This window comes from Pholcus phalangioides, unplaced genomic scaffold, assembly GCF_987345545.1.
Source record: "Pholcus phalangioides strain wild (caught in Gottingen) unplaced genomic scaffold, Ppha-v1.0 ptg000042l_1, whole genome shotgun sequence".
NCBI classification, from domain to species: Eukaryota; Metazoa; Arthropoda; class Arachnida; order Araneae; family Pholcidae; genus Pholcus; species Pholcus phalangioides.
This window is the reverse complement of record NW_028301628.1, coordinates 21843415-21864903: the sequence shown is the minus strand read 5'-3', so window position 1 is coordinate 21864903 and position 21489 is coordinate 21843415. Positions and strand designations below refer to the sequence as shown.

The following is a 21489-nucleotide window of genomic DNA, read 5'->3' as shown; positions in this document are numbered from 1 at the left end:
AAACAAAAATTAAATTTTCTTTAACACCCAAGTAGGCTTCCTTGGACGAGAGATGAACGCCTACGTAAACAAATACATTTGAGACATTCACTTTTGTTAAAGAAAACGAAGAAAATTACTACTCACAGCGTTTCTGATGATAAATAAAAAACAACCTGTAGGCGGTATTAAACTATAAAAGTCTTATAAAGATCTTTTATAAAACTTAAAAAATCCAACCAATAAGAGTATTGGTTACATTCGAGCAAATGTGATTAAATAGACTTATTGATTGTTTTTAAACTTTTAAAACAATTTCTTGTAAAAGAACTTTCTAAAACTTTTATAGTGCAATCTCGGTGTATGACATTCCGGCTACCCAATGAATGCCGTTGTGACAATAAAAGTTTTGTAAAAGCTTTTCATAAAACTTGAAAAATGTAACCAATAAGCATATCGGTTACATTGGTTGTTTTTTTTTTCAAGTTTTGTATACGATCTTTTAGCATAACTTCATAGTTTGATCCCGGCCATAAGTAAACAACCGGTACAGTTCAACGCTGAGGACCGCATGAAGCGACGAGTATTTCCGGCGTGCATGGGCGCATCGCCTCATTTGGTCCTGAAAATTTAAACCGAACTTCCTGTTTACTTTAAATGACGACACCCAAAAGAAATGTTTTATGAAATTGAAATTTTTTGTCGATTTTTGAGTAACCATCATTCAAAAATGTGTTCAAAAAGATAGTTATTCAACCAAAACATAAGCCTTAGCGTGTTTTTTCAGGATGCACCTAACATGAGCCCTATACCGAAAATAAGCCTTAGTGCATTTTTTGAAGCAAAAATTAATATAAGACCGGTCTTATTTTCGTGGAAACACGGTACTGTGTACATGCACTTCATACCTCTGACAATAAAGTTCGGTGAATAGTCCTGTAACATTAACGTAGATGAAATGTTAACGAAAGTTACCTTACTGTCCTTCGAAATAGTCACCTCCCATTACTATGCATCGCTGAGATCTCCTATACATGTCCTAAAAAAGCCTCGTCACGTTTCGTTGGATGTCAGGAATATCGTCAAATCTCTTTCCTTTCAAAGCGAGTTTGAGTCGTGGGAATAGGAAAAAGTCTGGAAGATTGAGATCTGGCGAGTATGGTGGATGTTCAATTTGCACCACCCCCTTTTTTGCCAGGAACTGTTTGACGATATTGGCTGTGTGAGGGCGAGCATTGTCGTGAACAAGAAACCATGAACCTTGTTGTGAGTACTGAGGTCGTACCCTGCGTAGACGTTTCATGAAACGGGTCAAAATTTCAATGTACCTTGCAGCATTCATCGTCGTTCCCTCAGGTAGAAATTCCTTGTGGATTTTCCTGTTCTCAGTTAAGAACCAACGCACTAAACAAGCACTTTGTAAAACAAGTCTTTTACGGAACACAAACGACGCTCAACTGAACAACGGTGGCGGCAGATGGTCAACACCTGCCGCTACGCATGTGCTGCGTTTTGCTTCGCCAGTGTTGCCAGATCGGCCGTTCTGACTTCATTCACCGAACTTTATTGTCAGAAGTTGTATATCAAGGTGCGTATTTTATCCATATTTTATATTGTTATATATATATGCGCGCATTAATGCTTTTCCAGTGAGTATAATTTCGCGATTGTACAATTTTTGTGTCAGCTGTATTAGGCGTCGTAACATTTGCTGTAGTACTGGCGCTGCTGTACGTTTCTGTATTCATTTCTGTTCAGACTTTTTAGCCATATTTCTTTTCGAGGACTTCGGTCGGAGTCTCGTTAGGGAGAAATTTTGGCCGGGCGTTATAATCAATAGCATTCGCAAATGGCTTTTGTCATTCACGTACTGGCGGCCACAGGTTTTCGTTCTGTCCCGAAGCGTCCTTGATGTATTGACACACTCTCTCTGGCGGTTGTTAATTGTCCTTGCCGGTCGACAACTCGATTACTATGATATATAAGCTGTCGATGCCGTGTATAGCTCGACAGTATCTAGTTTCGTAACATTTGACTAATTGATGAACCGAAACCCCCCCCCCCCCGCTTCTACTCGACTTCCCTCTGTCTATTTATCTATTGTAAACGCATCACAAATTAACGCCTCTATGATAGGATTTGAATTCTGAGCCTTTTGACGTTCAACTGGCGTTTTCCAAAGTCTGAATTAATAATTTTTTGCATGAGTCAAACATACGCTTGATGGGATTTTTACTTTTCTCGCTTCGGGGGGGGGGGAACCCAAAATGAATGCCATCCCGATTGTTACCATGCTGATCTGTGGGGTTGTTGTTTATCAGTTAGTAATATATGGAAGGTGTTACAGATATATAATCAATTAAATTTATACTCCTTTGTTGAGCTTGGTGTATGGGGCGGGGGGGGGGGGTTTGCGTTACATTTATTGTGATGGAGCATTACTTTTATTGGCTAGGACAATTTATCTGAAATCGCAGTCCGAATCTTTCATAAGAGTACAAATATATTGCACACTGGTTTTCGATTCTGCAAGTAGGCCTATAGATTGGTTAAAAAAACCTGAAATTCAGACTTTTAACCAATCAGTAACGATGTTGACTTGCAGAACCGTAAACCAGCGTGCGCCATGTTCGTATCCTAAAGCATGGCTGGACAAATCGCAAAAAACTCTAGGCGCCAGCCAGAACAATTTTTAGGCACCAAAAAAATTTACTTGAAGAGAAAGGTCCAAAATATAATGGTGCTTTTCACTTTTTCTGGGCATAATGACCTTTCTTTATGTTGGCAGATATGTCGCTATAAATTCCATATATTTTTTGCTGCTCTCAGCCTGCCATTTAATAACTACACAAAGAAAATTTTGGGCTCCTGGGATTTGTCCAGACTTGCCTTAAAGCACCACAGCATGATTTAATACTTGAATATTAACGCAGATTTTGGAAATGAGTTTGTATTTTGTAGCGCTCTCAGTGAATCGTCAAGATAATGCAAGCACATAATTTTGCGAGCTAAGCGTGACTAGAAAAATTCTAGTATTAACTTTTGATAACGGCACCCATTAGTGCCGAAACGCGTCAGTAACTTTATTATTGTCAATATTTGCCTTAAAACACTGTTTTTAATTTCATTTTTTTTCACGACTATAAGCAAAGTGCAATTTCTATTGTCTTCAATGATTGAGATTTTGAATTCTCTTTAAAGAAGATTACAGTTGATTCTCTCGAGATAACAATCTCACTCCCTTTGAGAGTGCAATCTCAAATTTTTCTGTTCTTTTGGCGGAGATAAAGAAGAATGTTTCCATTGATGTCCCCTTTGATATTCATCCCGAATCTCAGAACGGCTTTCAGAAATTTTTTTAGATCCAATCGGGCACTACTTTATGTGTTTAACACCTATCTCTATAAACAGAAAACTTTGTGGACCAGAGAGTCGTACCCAAAAATTTATTTCGCAGCGGGACGACTTGTATTTAAGGGCGGAAGCCGGGTGAGGGCAAGTCCTTCCTCTCGACAGTCTTGTGGATATCTTTTCAGGAACTCCTTTTTGCTTATAACGGTGCTCTTCCATTTTACTGTCAAGTCCTATCGTATCGCCATTCTATAATGGAACTGAACTTACAATGTATGTGACTGCTATCTAGTAACTACGAAATTAATGTTAGGGAAATGGATGATGCTGTCACCCATTAAATACGTAATACATAATTGGTGAGAAATACTCCCAACTATTTTCAATTATCTTGTATCAAATTGTGACTTAATTATTGACTTTTCTTTGTAATTAAAAAAGCTGGGTGACTCAACAAGAGGGAGGTGGGTAAAATTTAATTAAGGCTGTATCGAGATAGTTTAGAGGTGACTTCGTGATCACACAGGGCTAACCTTCCAGCTGGCGCTCATATGTAGGAGATGCGTGAATTAGGGTACAAACATTGTGCACGCTGGTTTCCGATTCTGTAAGTCCGCGCAGTTACTGATTGGTTAAAAAATTGAATTAAAGGTTTTTTTAATAATTCGTAACAACGCTGACTTGAATGATCAGAAACCAGCTTGCACTATGTTCGTGCCGTTAACCTTTTAAGTGTTTAAGTGGTTTTTAAAATTTTCCCGATCCGTATTATAACTGCCACATTGGAAATAAAAGCCCACTTTCACTGCGGAATGAGAAATCAAGGCTCTACCCTACCCCTATCATTATCTTATAGTCCCATAGCAAAACGCTCAAGACTCACGGCGTGACTAGCAGTGAAATTGAAAGTTAAGAACCTGAGATACTTCGGGGTGGCTGAAATAAAGCAGATCAATATTCCGGGATTGCCGCTGTAAGGGTTAAAATAGATCGCGTATCTCCTTCATAGGCGCGAAAGCTGGAAGGTTAGCTATTGGGCGGAGATTTATTGTATACGTCATTTTTATCATAGAGATTCACGAGTGATAGCAAAAAATCGACAAACAATTCAAAGTGCTCTTTTGACCTTTTATCTTTCAAATAAATTTTTTTTTCCTCATAAAATCCGATTATGTTACGCTTTTTTTAAAAAAAATCTTTTTTTGTTTTAAAATTAATTTTACAAGCAAAATTGCAGAGCGTTTTCAAATGCCAGCAGATTTTCCTTTATAACGACGTTAGAGGAATTAATTTATTCAAGCGAGATTGCGCCGAGGCTCTCAGGACAGTTGTTTTGTTTTTAATGGTTTTAAAACAATTCCCTCCTCCCTTCATCGTTTTGGCGTTTTCCTTCAAAGATTCGGAAGATTATTCTGTCTTGAAAAATTTTTTCCCTTTTTTTTTTGGTATATTTCGCGCTTCATTCTATCCCGTAATGAATTTTTAATAGAGCATTTTCACATTAGATTTAGCTTTTTCCCAGGAGTATCTAATGTGTCGTGACAAAACTTCGCCTTCTATTTTTCTTTGAGCAATAAAATTTTTCTTGTTCGGCAAAACTTTATTTGATGAAATTGGACGAAGAATAATTTCAGTATTAATTTGTAGACTGCAGCATATTGATTTTGTGTGTGTGATGCATGCATAAATATTTGTTCAAATAATAATACTGATACCCATATGTAGCATGATAAATCAAAATCCCCTACAGTAAATAATTCTTTCTATTCCGTTGACTATTTTCGGCGGGTATATACAATCATATAGTTTTATGTTTCATGCGAATGTGTAGAGAAAATAAACTCAATCGGATAGCGATATATTTACATTCGGTTCAAGCGTGTGCGGTGTTTTAGTTTGAATGAGCATGCGAAGAATTGATCGGTCTGAATTCGTTTATGAAACTGCAGTATAACTCGGTTTTATTCAAAATAAATGAGGCTACACTATTTTAAGATGTGGGCAAAAATCTCCGTAGTGCCTTGAAAACAAAAATATTAAGGGTTTTTAAAGCTAAACATCGTATACATGTATTTATTCTATGTACATGTAGGGCTGGACAAATCGCACAAAAAATTTAGGCGACCAAAAAATTTTTTTAGTGCAAATTTTTTTTTACTACACACACACAAGAAAAAGGGCAAAATAATGCTTCATTTGACTTTCTCAGGGCATAGTGACCCTCTTTCATGTTGGCAGATATAAATTCCAAACATTTAGTACTGCTCTTAGGCTGCAATTTAGTAACTACATAAAATTTTAGGCGCCAACAGCAATTTTTTAGTCGCTATGGCGACCTGACGCCTGGGATTTGTCCAGCCCTGCGTATTTGTTACTGCCAAAGCCCGGAATGCAGTCAGTTCGTGAATTAGCCGAGAGTTTTGGCCTAAGTCCGAGTTACAAAACTGATTCGGACTTTGGCTGGCCGATTCCCGAAGTGGCTGGAGATCCCTGGCCAATGTTCGATGTGCTGATTTAAGACTGTCGACTGTCTGGTATAGGCCCCAAACAATTTTTTTTCATCACTAACGTGTGATATATGGCTATATAGTAGCTGTATTGGATTAGTTCCACGTGGTGATAGGGGAAAAAAAGAGAAATTTGAACGAAAAAATATTTATATAATAATACATAGACAAAAAAAGTTTTTACTGTCAAATTAAAAGTAAAAAAGATTACCATATCGTAATGGTGATATCGGGCCATAATAATAAATGTAATGACCATATCGTAAACCACGTTGCCATAGCTAACGTGGACATAATTATCACGAAAAAATATACGCCAAATGACGATGACCCCGAATCATGCCTTTTCTTTTCGGATTTTGACAAGGGATCTCTGGCCACTTCGCGAACTGGCTAGTAAAAGCCCGAAATTCGGACATTGTAAATTTTTTAGAATGGCTCATTTCGGGCTTTGGCAGTAACATATACAATGTTACATAAATACAAAAATACCTCCACTTACTCTTCCCCAAGTTGCGCGATTACGGAGTTAGCAGCAGCAGTTAAAAAAAGCTACGAGAAACAATGATTTCCTGCGAAAAGTGCACATTCTGAAATTTATGCATGTTTTCGGAATTAGTTCTGAGGTAGTGGGGATTATATTATGCGATAATCAAGTAAAAAAATTGTTTCTCTCAATCATAACTACACTGATTTTTGGAAGGCTAAAATGTATAAATAAATTTATAAACATTTAAACTTGAAAACTTTGCCGTGATTTAAAGACGGAATTTCAAGGCTTGTATGGTATCTACCATGTTTGCACGGAAAGTAATTAATGCGTACCTGCAGTCCAATTTTATTGTCAGTCTTGCAAAAAAAAAAAAATTGTTTAATATGATGCTCTTTGATAACAATGCAATTGCTTCAACACTGAAATAATTTCACGAAAAGTTGCTTTCTTTTGTTAGTATAGTTATACTGTATTACAGTTATTTTTTTGCTTTGAATATTTTAGTAATATTCAAAGCGTTCAACACGTGACTTCCATTGATACAGATTTTATTAGTCTTTTTGAAGGACCTGATTGAAGTCAAAAGCCATTTTATTAAGCCACAGAAGAGTACCATAGTAGTACAGCCATAGTAAGAAGTAAAATGACAGGTGCTTTCCCTAAATTATGGTCCCAATCAACTGATATTTATATTTATGTATACAAGAAATTGTACCCCGACTTACGCTGTTATCGTCGGTCCCACCTACCGCGAAACTTCGGGGATATTGCTGTATAAGAAAATCAGCTCGTGAATTAATTACGCTCCTCCTTTGCGCTGCCGATCTTGCTCATGAACTCGGTCTGTACCTAGGTTACCTGCCTGTCTAGCTTTGAATATGTGAGTGTAAAAAATGTATTGTGTGGTGGTGATTAATTTATAATATTCATTGAATATTTCGTTTGTTCCGGATAATGAGAGGTTTTACTGTACTGAAATAATCAAATATATCAGTTACGAACACATTGATATAAGCTAACTCAAAAACACAAGCATTGACTAGAGCATTTTAAATGCATCGATGGTCAATGTATTAGGTTATAAATCGAAAAAAAAAAAAAAATTCATTCTCCGGCCAAATTTCTCATGATACTTATGAGCATGGATTCTCTTGAAAAATGGTCTTGAATAATTTTCATTTATTTTTTTACTTTTCTGGGGCTTGGCGTGTTTCCCAATATGGAAAAGGATGACTGTCATGAAATCGAAAAATTTTGTGCCATCCCTAGCCTAGACGTCAATTTACTAATCAAATATAGAAAATTTTAGGCTTCAATACCGATTTTCTAGTCGTTATGGTCACCTGGCGTCTGGGATTTGTTGGGCCCTAATTTAGGCTACTATATGTTTTGCTTGATAGGAAAATACACTGAAGTGCCAGAAAAACTGGTTCATCCATTTAATACCGTGTAGTTCCCCTTCGAGTACTCGGAACTGCTACAACACGATGTGGGATGGACTCCATTGATGAGTGAAAGTATCCTGAAGGCCATTCACACCATTATTCTCTCAGGGCAGTCTACAGTTCCATAACGGTGCGAGGTGATTTTGTACAGCACGTTGCAAGGTATCCCATATGTGCCTGATAATGTTCATGTCTGGGGATTTAGGTGGCTTTCGGACGATGTGTGCTGAACTCAAGAGCATTCCTGGAGCCACTCGGTAGCAACTCCCGAAGTGTGTGGTGTCGCATTGTTCTGTTGGAATTGTCCAAGCATCGTCGGCTGTCTTCATGGGGAGAACGACGCGAGTGATTAGAAATTTGCGAGCACGGAGCAAGGGGAGCCACCACTATAAATGTTTGCTAACTTTTCCGACACAACTCTGCCTCTTTTGAGGTAACGGAAGTAAGGTGCTTTGCATCAGTCCGGGGTTGTGAACGGTTCTATCTATCTATCGTCGGAATACACACAGAAAATGAATGGGTGATTAGTGATCGGAAGGGCTGATAAGTGATCAAAAAGGATTTTCAGGTGCTGGTCACCATTCAGAGTCATTTGTAGTCTTATTAGGGGTTGCATATAATGCCAACTATACACGTCCCATACCATGACAAAGCCTCTATCAGCTGTTGACATGTGGGGTCCATGGTTTTATTGGACTTTGATGGCAGACGGCAGCACTACACATAACAAGCATTACACAGAAACAATCTTCACGTTAGGGTCGCTACACGTACGCGCACATTCCGGCATGTACAAGTTGGTTAGAAATTCCTTACAGGAATGTGTACAAGGTGCATGTACGGTTAAGTAGTAGTCGTCATCAAAGGCAAATTGTGAGAATGAATGAAATCCTTTTGTCACGGCCACACCCTCTGGGGCGACGTGCTTAAATTGCGCAAGCGACAGAGCCTGGCCATGTTCGGTAAATAACTAAGTCATCAAAGGTACTCGAGTTAGCCTTCGGCTCCGAAAGCCCATATCAAGGAAGGACCGTTGTACAGTTTGCATGCTGATACTTGTTGATGCCCCAATATTGAAATCTGTAGTGATGTGAGTCAGTATTGCGTGTGTGACGTCTATCTCGGGGAAACGATTTTTGTCAGTCGTCGGTGGTCCCATTCCTTCAGACCTTTGTCAGAGATTTGATGTTTCTCCGCCGGATTCTCTTTATATTCACGGTACGCTCTTGCGATGGTTGTGCTCAAAAATTCAAATTTCATTTCTACCTTGGAAATGTTGGGACCCATCTAACGAGGCCCGACTACTAAGCCACGTTCAAAGTGATTCAAATCGTGATAACCTGCCATTTTAGCAGCAGAAACCGATCATATAGCTTAAAACTAGCTACTTATTTTCTTATATAGGTGCTTCTGATGCATCGAGTTAGGTTGGTTGTATTCCTTCTTTATTTGCAAACGCTCGTCTGTACCAGTTTTTCTGGCACTTCAGTGTATTTAAACGAACATTTACGAACAGAGTGATATTTGAAATGCATAAACGGACATCTATAAGTGTTTCAGACACTTGATGGAATGTTGGATCGATTAATTATTGGATCGCGGTAGATCTATCAGTGTTCCAAAAAATGTGTACAAGGTGTACGTACGGTTGAGTAGTAGTAGCAGTGTTTCAAATCTGTGTACACTGAGCTGTGCGTGAACAAATTATTAGATACTACTGTAGTTTGCGATGCATGTTTTGCATCTCATCTTTCAATTTACTCATCTAGTTATGACTCGTTGCACATCATATAAATTTATTTAGAAAGGAAGTAAAAAAAACACCCGTGTTTTTTTAACAATATCAAACCGCAACATAGAATATTTTTAATGTTTTTTATTCTTAAATTGATCATTTGAACTTTCCTTTTTTTTTTCTTGTTCTCAAAACTAGTTATAGCAGGTCCTCGAACTTTTTCCATCCGTGGTGCCCTTTGTTTCAATCAACGCTTATTCGTGTCTCCCCAGAGATGTATCTCCTGCCCCCAACGGCGCACAGTTCGAGAACCCCTGAGTTATGGTTAAGAGGTCCAATTTCCCATTCAATTACTTAGTAAATCGATTCGATCAAAACAGCAAGAGGGAGGGAGAGAGAGAGAAAGAGTGTGTGTGGGGGGTGGGGCCTCATATTTTATGAATATTCATAACTCATTTTTGATATTGCTATAAATTTTATTATGATTTATGTGATTTTCTATGTAAAACGTGTTCTATTATCGATTGTAATATTAGTTTCTGACATAATAGTAATAACAACATACATGTAGATATTCGAAAATTTTAGAATGAAATAAAATTTGTTCTTGGAAATGATGTTAATTGATTAGAAAAGCTCTTAAGAAAATGAATTTCTTCTAAAAAAAAGGGCATTATCATTATTGAAAAAAGTTACATATATACAGTGTATTTTTAATAGATACAATGAATATAAATTTCGGCATTGAAGTGAATGAATGCAATTTTCTTTCACAATAATCTTTATTCAACTTGTTAACAACTTTGAACACTTTTGTTTTTCCATAGTTTTTTTTTTCTTCTTTCCAACAGCATATATACATACACTAAATACATACATACATATTCAGAGGGTAATCGTTACTTACTATCGCGTATTTATTAGCCAATACATCGCTTTGGATATTTCTCTTAAATATCTATCGTAATCTGTAAGCGTTATATTGAGACCCTATATAGCGAGAGTTTTCGATTCTTTGATGAATGCACGTATGAGTATTCTTATATTTGAATTATTAATACAGAATTCAGTTTCAAATCGTTTTGATTTATTTTTAGGAAATAATATGGTTTTATTATTGAATGATATGATTATATTTTGATGCACAATGTATTATGAAATCGAGAGGTTTTCGAATTTTGCTGTAGTAATCAGGAATCGGTATTTTCGGCATCATATTATATACGTATATAATTTTCAACCTTAATATAAATTAATGTGTGTGTGAATACATACTGTAATATATGAACGAAAAACAAAATCCATTTAATCTGGTGTTATTGATAATTGTGATCGGGATAGTCTTTCTTCTCCAGTGAATTGAGCGTATTCTTCTGAGCGATTGTGAAATTTCCGAAAACAGCTGGATTCTAGATAAATATATTTTGTTATACTAATACAAACCCAATTTCATTGGGTTGCATTTGGTTATATTTGGCATCTATATTTTTAATGGGAATCTTTTTTTTCAGCCACCTTGTTGGGTGATTTGCCTGTGAAGGCCTTTGTGTTCGTATTTGTACACTATAAGTGGTTTGTGCTTGTTTCAAGACATTATGTAATACAGTAGATGTTTGACAAGTTTCACTTATTTGTTCAGTAGCTCTATTTGACATAGGAGTGATGTTACGATAAATGTCCATATGTTTCACGATTCAATTTCACATGGCTAAATTACATGTATTCAATCCGAACTGAAATGAAGAGGAAAATGCACATTTTTAGTCCATGTGTAATTGACTAACACAGGGCTTCACAAATTGGGGGGGGGGGGGTTGAGGGACATAATTGCCAGCCAAATTTCTGTGGAGCCAAACATGTTTGTTCGTTTTTTATAGAAAAAGTAAATAATTAGGTCGTCCCGAACGCGTTCTGTGCTTTTATTCCCAATAAGTTTTTGCTCAAAGTAAAAAAAAAAGAAAAAGAAAAAGCAACGTCTATTCTTCGAAAAATTCAATAATTTTCCCAATAACATTTAGCTATTTTTCGAATATTTTCAAAATTCCGTCAGAATTTGATTGGCTTTGAAGTCAAGAAAAGGTCTGCTAGTTGTTTTTGACAGTACTTAAATCCTCAAATTATTTTGCACTTACAGAATTTCGAATTTAGAGAAATAAAATATAAGTTGCTGTGATGGAGTTTGGTCAGTTTCACAATCAAGTTTTTCTCTCATAGGAATGGTTTCCGATTTAAAAAAAAAATCTACTTTCACAAATGCGTAGAATCTCTGCTAAGTCTCGACTGGATAATGTCCGATGATCGGACTCGAGTATCCCCGTTTGGGACTGCGTCATTCAAAAACTATTGTCTATAGCGATAATACTGATGCCACACTTATGCTCAAGGATGACGGATGAGGCAGCCGAGGAGTTCAATGAGCGCTATCATTTTCTATGTAGTTGCAATGACGTAATTTTCAAAAATTTTGTGTTGTCGTCAGACATAAATTTACTAAGCACGCATGGGAAATTTTGGCGTCAATGACAGTTTATTAGTCGCCATAGCGACCTTGCGACTGGGAATCGAATTATTAAACACGTTGTAAAAGTATTCAAAATTGCGCTGATTACGATGATAGTCATATTGATCTCCGCGGACTTTGCAGTTCTCCGTATTGTTACAAAAAAAGTTTTGCTTTATAGTAGCGTTTCCCAACCTATAGTCCGCGACGATTGCATAGGTGGTCCACAGGCAGACTTGATAAAATTATTCACCCGTTGTAATTGGTATTAGTAATACCCATATGGGTTCAAATAAAATTACACTTTCATACTTAGGTTCAACCATACATCCTCGAGGAGAATGCAGGAAATAACGATCCTAAGTACGGGATATCGCTAAATTTTGCCAAAAATTACAATTCATTGCTTTAAATGCAATTTACTGATTGCTGATAAAATTGCTAAGGGTGTGGGAATAAAGGGTTGCTGCAATCGCAGTAAAGAAAAATGTATTTTACGAAAAACAATATTCAAATTATCTGATGACCACATTTCATTTCAAAAATTACGGTAAACTTCGATCTCAAATAATAATCCGTAAAATGCGGGACATCGCCAAGCTAATTGCCATCACATTTGCATAAATAGGCACAATCATAATTATAACTAAATAAATAATAATAATGATGAGAATAAACGTTAAACCTGACGAATATATGAGATGAATATTATTTATAATTTTTGCCATAGTTATTATAATATTATTTATTTTATGAAAACGCTGAGAGTGTTCACGACTTTGGTAAATATTACAAATTCGAATAAATATCGCTGAAAAAACGTGACGAATGTATTTTAAAAAAATCGGGAATCGGAACAATGGAAATTGAAGGAATTTCCCGTAATACGGGACACCAGTGGTCCGTCAAATTGTTTCAGACGTTTAATTGATCCTTGTTTTCAGAAAAGTTGAGAAACCCTGCTTTATTGTGATAGAGAGGTACCTAAGCATCTGAAGCATACCGGAATCACTCGAAACTTTTAGGACGACCCAATACTTCCGGGATTGCATTTGTGATTGATTCTGTTGGCTCTGTGCATTTCAAAAAATCACAGACATGATTTAGATATCATTTTCAGATACGTTCTTGCTCATAACCATTGTGTCAGTACGGTGACATGTAGCTCAATTCAATGTTTTCATATTCCTCTCACTGCTTTTCAGTTTTGAGCGCTGGAATTGTACACATAAGCAAATTGTGCTTTCAGCCGTCAAATGATAATAATACACTTCAGATGCTTTTTTCATCACAACTTTGACAAAACTGAAAAAATTCACTCATATACTGGTTTTTATTTCCATCTTTGTTGTCTTGTTTCAAAAGAAAACCTTCAATTTAATCAAGAAATCAATCGATATAATGTTTCGAGTAATTTGCAGCCTAATCCTAAAAACATTCGATACATTTTTTGTTTTTGTGTATATACTATGAAATAAATAAATATTTACTATTATTAATTTTTTCGTAGCATGTACAGTAGTTACAAATAAAACTACGTGCTTACCATATTTATATGCAGTTGGTTGGCGGGAACTAAAAGTTTCATCTTTTTAGGTGGCAGTATAGGGTGATTGCTCAGTGTGTCAAGCATCCTACATTGTTCGAGTCTCACGATGGTTGTGTCTTCAATGGCCATCAGGTCATGTGATGGACTCGGTCGATGAATTGTCGTGAGCATTTCATTGAATTGATCTCTTTTTTTTTCCCTCGAAACCACGAGAGGTTTGAAAACAAGCCACAAGTTTCTCTCGTCGAATGTAGGTCGATTCATATTTTCGTTGGCGGGTCGATGAGCTCAGGGGCCAACGTGGGACATGAGCGGACTGTGAAGGTTCTCCATGGGTATCTGGGACATGTGACTCACCAGAGATTTCTCCGGAGTGTCGTAGTGCCTCTGGCGGTATTTTCTGGCCGCGACGGTCACCATGCACACCACTACCAGCATTGTTGCCACGATGCTTATGACTATGGCGACCGCCACGTTGCTGGTGTGGTGTATGCCCTGTAGCATGAAGCTTTCGTCACGGGTCCTGACCCACGTACACGAGAACTGGACGTACTGCTCATCTTCCTGGCTCTTCACCCCGATGCAGAACTTGTATTTACTGTGCGGTCTCAGGTTGTTTATGGTGTACGAGCGGAAGAACTGGCTAACCTTGACAGACTGGTACTCGTTGGTTTTAGAGGCGGAATCGTCGCTGCTGCCGCCGCCACCACCACCACCACTTTCCTGCCGGTAGATTATCTCGTATTCCGGGAACGCGTTCCTTGCGGTGCCGTTCCACACAACCGTCACGAAGGTCGATGCCACTCCAAGGGGGAATATGTTGATGTCTATGTTGTCCACGACGAGGTCTGTGACGCCGAGAGCTTCCCCGAGAGTATTTTCGGCGACGCAGACGTAAGTTCCGCTGTCTTTGGGCTTCAGGTGATAAATAGCTAAGCTTCCGGGATGCTTGAGGTGGATGTGGATATCGTTGTTGGACGTCTTATTGAGGACAGCACCACTGGGCAGAATCCAGTGGATCTTTGGCGCGGGTATTCCGTGTGCTCTACACTGGAAAAAATGGGTGTCACCGATTTTTTTGTCGACGGTTGCGTTGGTGGGTCCGACGAGGACAGGGGGACACGTGTCCGGGAGCTTGGACTTTTCTAAGTCCCGTACGAGCACTTGGCGCACTTCCCTAGGCCTGTCACAAAACATCAAGTCGTCTTGCAACATGTTGACGTGAGAGAAGTTTTCCGATCCTTGCAGCATTTCATGTATCCACTTAACGTTGCAATCACACAGCAGAGGGTTCTCGTACAAACTTATCTGTAGAGACATGCGAAAACCGTGCACTATTTCTTTGCTGAGCGCGGACAAGTTGTTGCTGTGTAGGGACAATATCCTGAGGTTTGGCACGTCTATAAAAGCCTGAGCGTCAACATACTGCAATTTCGGATTGTGGTGTAGATGTAAGACCTTCAAGTGAGGAAGGTCCCAGAAAGCCCCACGGTCCACCAGCGTGAGATCCGCGATGTCCTCTATGAACAGCTCTTCCAGTGCCAAGTGGCTGAAATCGCCCGTATGAAGCTGCTGGAAGTAGTTACCCCCGAGTTTCAGCAACCTCAGTTTCCTAGTGTCTTGCAGCGTTGTCGACGGCACTTTCGTGAGAACGTTGTTATCCATGTACAACGCGGATAGGTTGCGCAAGCCGCTGAGAGCCTGGTCACTTACTCCTCTTATCTTGTTGTTGCTGAGCGACAGATACCGTAGGTTCCTGAGAGACGCAAACGAATCACCGTTGACGTAAGCGATGTGGTTGTTCTCGAGGTAGAGCTCCCTAAGCTGGGGTAGATCCCGGAACCATTCTGGAAAAATGGCGCTGAGGTGGTTGTTGGCCAGAGATAGGTATCGCAGATCTTCAAGGCCATCAAACACATGCTCTTCAATGAATTTTATCTGCACGTGGGTCATTGTCAGGAACTGCAGCCTGTGAATGCCTCTGAAGACCCCATTGAAAACTGTCCGGAAGTCATTTCTCGATAGGTTCAAAACTCTCAATTCTGTAAAGTTGTGAAATATCACACCCCGTCCGAGTTGTTTTATCTGGTTCTGTGACAGGTCCAGTATTTTCAGGTACTCAAGGGCCGGTAACTGCCCGTAAAGGTCCGTCAGGTTATTTCCTCGGAGTACGAGAGCCTCCGTGTCGTTAGGAATGCCTGACGGTACAGCGTGGATTTCTAGTTTCGAACAGTCGACGTTGCGCAGCTGGGCTCTAAGTGGTTGATTGAAAAGCACGGTTTGGCAGCGGCAGCGCTGTGGGCAGGGCTTGTCTGATCCGGGCCAGTCTGCAGCGAGAGAAAAAGCCGGAGGTGAGGTGGGTTTAGGAGCAGCGGCGTAAACAGAATGGCTGGGTATCAGCAGCGGCGGCAGTATTATTGAGAGAACTAGTAGCTGTCGCTGGCGCAGACTTGATTCCTTCATCTCGGACCACGACGGTCCATTCTGGTATTCGATCGCAGCATTTAAATCTCGTCACTATGCCATCGTGCTGATGCTATGGCAACGTCGATGCGTCACTGTTGCCTTGCGGTGGACAAGCTTTCCTGAAGCCACATCTGAAAAGAAGCGAAGAGTTAGGTGCCATTTATCCAACGGAAAAGAAAATAATCGTGTTTTTTAACATAAAAATTTCCCTGGGAGATTTTTCCGGACATTATGTTTTGCTTATAATTGGTAACATTTTTAGAACATGCAACTGATCCAGAAAGCATGATTCTACTAAACTCACTGAACAAAAAAAAAATGGATACTCATACCTATTAAGCGTCACCCCACCCTATGATGAGCTAGTAACAATTGTATTTTGCCTGCTCCTGAGCGGTGCAGTCTTTCACTATGAAGGTTACCGTCATAGCCCACGGGTTCGAATCCGGGCACAGAGCATTAGAAAGAACTTTATTTATCGAGCCTGGGGTGACCACCGATGGATGCCATAAGCACCTTCATTTCCCACCCAACTCCACTGGTTGGAAATTTGGCGATATATGACCGGAGTTTTTGTGCGGTAAAGTAGTTGTATTTCGCCTACGGTGTTAATTTCAAAAGTGTGGGAATGAGGTTGGAATCAAGATTGGAGCACTGGATCATCAGCCGATGTCTCTCAAAGATGAGCAACTTTTTCTGAATATTTATGATTCTGCTTTATTTATTGTTACAGTACCACCAATTCCATATAGGTTTGAATCAGGACGATTTGCTAGTTACTGTAGACTTGAGAGCTTTCCTGAATGCTCATCACGCCAACTGTAGACAGTCGGGGCCCCGATACACTCGGAAATTATCGTCCTGGAATATCGGTCAATTGCAAATCGTAAGCTCTGACACACAAGTCAAGAAGCTGACCAACCAATTCAAAAGAGTATCATCTACAAGAGGGCCCAGTTCTGGCTGATTGAAATGCTCACTACCTAGAAAATATACAACCTAAATACGCCTCTAGTCATATGAAATCCGGTTATTTAGAGTCTAGCCCAGTCTTCCCCAAAGTAGGCAATATCGCCATCGGGAGGACGGACCGACAATGGAATGATCCGAGAGGGGGAAGTAGAAGCTATAGATTTTGTATAGGATCCTATGGGTTAACTTGAGTTGGAAGGGGTGATGAGAATAAAATTTTTTGAAAACGGGGTTGATGGAACACACACAAAAAATTTTGGGAAACTGGTCTAGTCGAGGAGGGTGGCCATCTTCTTTCTGTTCGTGGGCCAACATAATGGTCAGCTGCAGCGTCGCTGGCCGCAGCAGTGACTAAACTTTCTTCCAATTCGAAAAGAAGTCCTCAAGTCCCGGAAAAGTCTGAAAAACCCCCCCATTATTTGAGAACATGTTTTTCTTGAGAGAAAGCCCTTCTTGGTTCCTAAGAAATTTAGCTGGTGCCTAAATTTTGCTTTGGATTTTTCTATCCCTGGTTTTTCAAGATGCACGATAGGCTTCAATTTCGCATTTTGCTAAAAATCCACAGACCATTTTTGCCAGATCCAGTATATTTCTATATCCTTTGTATTCAGATATCCAGAAGAATAATTTGTAATTTATCAAGTTCATAAATTTTTGTTCGAAAATTTTCCGGTGGTTACCCCTCGAATCTTTTCTTAATGTGTTCTTCATTTCCATTCATGAACGGAAGAGAAAATTATTATTTAATCCGGAATATTTGCAATTTATATCAAATCAATACCGACGGAGAAAATTAATAATTAACTGAAGGCACATCTTCTTTTTCAAATTTCATCCACTTTTCGAAAAAGATTCAGACCGAGTTGATTCGAAAACAAGTGCATATTAATTAAAACTTAAGTTATTCCGATGCATTGTGTTTTCCTGAATACATTAGGTATTTCAAATAATCTCGAGAAAACGATGTGTTTGCGAACTTGGAAACTGACTTTTGCGAGAAGTTCTTCTTCGTCATGTCCAATGTGGTATCCGAATGTCTGGTTTCCAGAGAGGTTTTATTAATTTTAATGCTTCAGTGGGCGCGTAAAGCCTGAATACATTTTCTAGGTTAGTGAATATTTGTTTTCCGACTCGCGTTCAGGGGGGGGGGGACTTTCGGTGGAAAATTATCTTGTGGTTTCCTTCACTTCTTTAAATTTTTGGAAATTGCCTGCTCATTTTGTTTGGCGACTTTAAAAAACATAAAATGGCTTCTACGGTGTCGTCTTTCCAAAATGACAAACGGGAGTCTCTTCTTGTCGTGTAGCAGAAAATTCTGTTTTTTTCCTTCTTCCTGTTCCCCCTTTCCTTAAGGAACAGAAAGTTTGTGCAATTAGTTTCCGAGAAATTTTGTCGCTCTCCTGTAAGTAAAATGAAAAAAGAAGGAGGAGAGGTAAAACACGGAAGAAATTGCTTTAGTTGGAAGAGAAAATACGAAAAGCAAGAACTTGAAAGTTTGAATTTTTTGATGTTTTTTAAGCAAAATGAGTATTCCATTGGTATATTCAGATTACAAGATATACGGAAGACTGGATGTTGTGAAGATATTTATTATTTGAGATGTTGATTTTTTAAGGAAGGAAAAAACTCATCTCTGCCTCTACCGGGAGTCGAACCCGGGTCCCTCGATTGCCGGACGAGTGCTCTGACCACTAAGCTACAGAGGAGATAGAGATTTTCCTTCGCTAGAGCGTATATATGCCGAACGGAACCGTGCAATGGACGGTGAAACCGATCAGCTAATAGCTCATGGACGACGAGCCACCAGAGGGCTATATATATGACATGAATGTCGCTCTCCACTTGTTAATACAAGATATACGGAAGACTGGATGTTGTGAAGATATTTATTATTTGAGATGTTGATTTTTTAAGGAAGGAAAAAACTCATCTCTGCCTCTACCGGGAGTCGAACCCGGGTCCCTCGATTGCCGGACGAGTGCTCTGACCACTAAGCTACAGAGGAGATAGAGATTTTCCTTCGCTAGAGCGTATATATGCCGAACGGAACCGTGCAATGGACGGTGAAACCGATCAGCTAATAGCTCATGGACGACGAGCCACCAGAGGGCTATATATATGACATGAATGTCGCTCTCCACTTGTTAATACAAGATATACGGAAGACTGGATGTTGTGAAGATATTTATTATTTGAGATGTTGATTTTTTAAGGAAGGAAAAAACTCATCTCTGCCTCTACCGGGAGTCGAACCCGGGTCCCTCGATTGCCGGACGAGTGCTCTGACCGTCCATTGCACGGTTCCGTTCGGCATATATACGCTCTAGCGAAGGAAAATCTCTATCTCCTCTGTAGCTTAGTGGTCAGAGCACTCGTCCGGCAATCGAGGGACCCGGGTTCGACTCCCGGTAGAGGCAGAGATGAGTTTTTTCCTTCCTTAAAAAATCAACATCTCAAATAATAAATATCTTCACAACATCCAGTCTTCCGTATATCTTGTATTAACAAGTGGAGAGCGACATTCATGTCATATATTCAGATTAGGCATGGTTGGAATATTCAACAATCGCGTATGGTGGGGTGAATAATATTAATCCTCTATGACGCATATGCTCAACCTATGGCCCTCGGAGAAACCTGTTTATAGATAACATTAAAATCAAGGTAGACTGTATATTTTACCCTTAATTAGCCATTTTAGTTAATTAAAAAATCCTCTCTAATTAATTTAATTGCTGTGCTGATGTACTGTTTCAATTAAAAATATGCTAACGGCACTGCGTTGTATCCGTTCTTGTAAGAAAAAAAAACTTTTTCCATACTTTTTTTCTGGGGATAAACCATAGATGGGGGTTAGAATTTTGATTTTTTTTTATACCAAATGATCACTGATTGTTTCTTTTTATATATGTTAATTTATTTTATTCCGGAGTTTTCCCCTTCCGAATCAGTTTACTTCTTGTCGTGTAGCAGAAAATTCTGTTTTTTTCCTTCTTCCTGTTTCCCCTTTCCTTAAGGAACAGAAAGTTTGTGCAATTAGTTTCCGAGAAAAGGCCGTTTTCTGAACAATAGAGAGTGTTCCTATACACCAGGGCTGGATAAATCACAAAAAAAAATCTAGTCTCCAGAAAAAAAGTTTATCCGCCAAAAAATTTTTTTACTCAAAGAAAAAGGTCCAAAATAACGCTTCTTTTCACTTTTTGACATGAGGGTCACATGGTGACCCTCTTTCATGTTGGCAGAAGAAGTGTTGCTATAAATTTCAAACCTTTTGTGCTGCTCTCAGCCTGCGATTTAGTAACTGCACGAAGAAAATTTCAGGCGCCAACAGCAATTTTTTAGTCGCTATGGTGTCCTGGCGGTTGGGATTTGTCCAGCCCTGCTGTACACGTGTTCAGTTTTTTTTTTTCATTTATCAATATTCATATAAGAATTCGAGTCGTTTTGTTCGTTTAAAATTACGAGGAAGGTTGACAAAATGTGTACTTGGCCCCGGTAGTGTGTCGATTTTTGCTTTGAACCATGGTTATAGGATGTGTTGCGTGACTTTTCATAGGGAGGATCGACTCACATTTTAGCTTGATGCTAGAAAACGACAGAAAACCAATTTTAGCCAACCATCACTGCGCTGCTGATGGGATTCGAGCCCTGGTCCGTGTGATGCGCATCCCTCACGATGATCACATGACCGCACAGCTGCTACCGTCGGTGCTGAAAATGTTCTCCTGGAAAAAATTCCGTAACTTTTTACTCTGAACACTCAACTTTAGACAGCGCCAGAATTAAAGAAAGAGACAAAGGAAGCAACTACCAAGATTGAGGAGATGGCAATTTTGGATGGTGGGGAGAAAACGGAAAAAATATTTTGACTTAAAAACGTAATGCAAAAGAATATTGTTATAGAGCTGTAGACTTTTATAGTGACGGGGAGCGGTGGCAAATTGAAGTCTGCCCCTCCTGACAAAAATCTGTGTATTCAGATACGATGAAATTGCCTTGAACGCAAACATTTCGAGTAAAATTAAAGCCGAATGAAATCGAGTCGAATTGAAGAAAGTCTTTCGCAAGTGCTTAGCGTGTCATTTCGAAGCATAGCAAAAGGTTCCTCCGAGATTAAAAGCGTGGCTACTGGAAATGAAAAAGCTTCTTTTTTTTTCGAAAAAAAGAGGGGTAAGAATTCGTTCTAAGTGACTACACCTTTAAAGGAAATACCCTTAGATTAAAATTTTCGGTGAGAAAATGACCAAAAAGAGCTATTGCTTAAAATATGACCGATGGCTCAAAATGCTCAAAATAAGACTTGTCGTAAAAAAACATATGATTTGTCATTAAAATCCGAGCCCTAATGATAACTAAGCATGTTTTTTTTTTTAAAAAACCTCAAGTAAATATCTTTTTATTCCTCAATTAACGATTCCTCGCACATGTAATTTAAAAAAAATATATATATTCTTAAAGATCTCGAAAATCCCCCGGTTAGAAATTCACCCTG

General features: G+C 38.9%; 2 protein-coding genes across 2 annotated transcripts in view; one reads left to right on the top strand and one right to left on the bottom strand.

Moving 5' to 3' along the window:
* Positions 1-21489, top strand: part of LOC149064654 (mitochondrial inner membrane protease subunit 2) — a 102308-nt gene that overhangs the window by 35159 nt on the left and 45660 nt on the right. The window lies entirely within an intron of this gene.
* LOC149064655 (leucine-rich repeat neuronal protein 1-like) overlaps positions 13370-21489 on the bottom strand; it is a 30538-nt gene continuing 22418 nt past the window's right edge. Inside the window, exon 2 of the mRNA XM_089255014.1 lies at positions 13370-16156. Within this exon, the coding sequence (XP_089111140.1) occupies positions 13848-16022 (2175 nt within the window). The 5' untranslated portion in view covers positions 16023-16156 and the 3' untranslated portion in view covers positions 13370-13847. The remainder of the gene's footprint in view (positions 16157-21489) is intronic.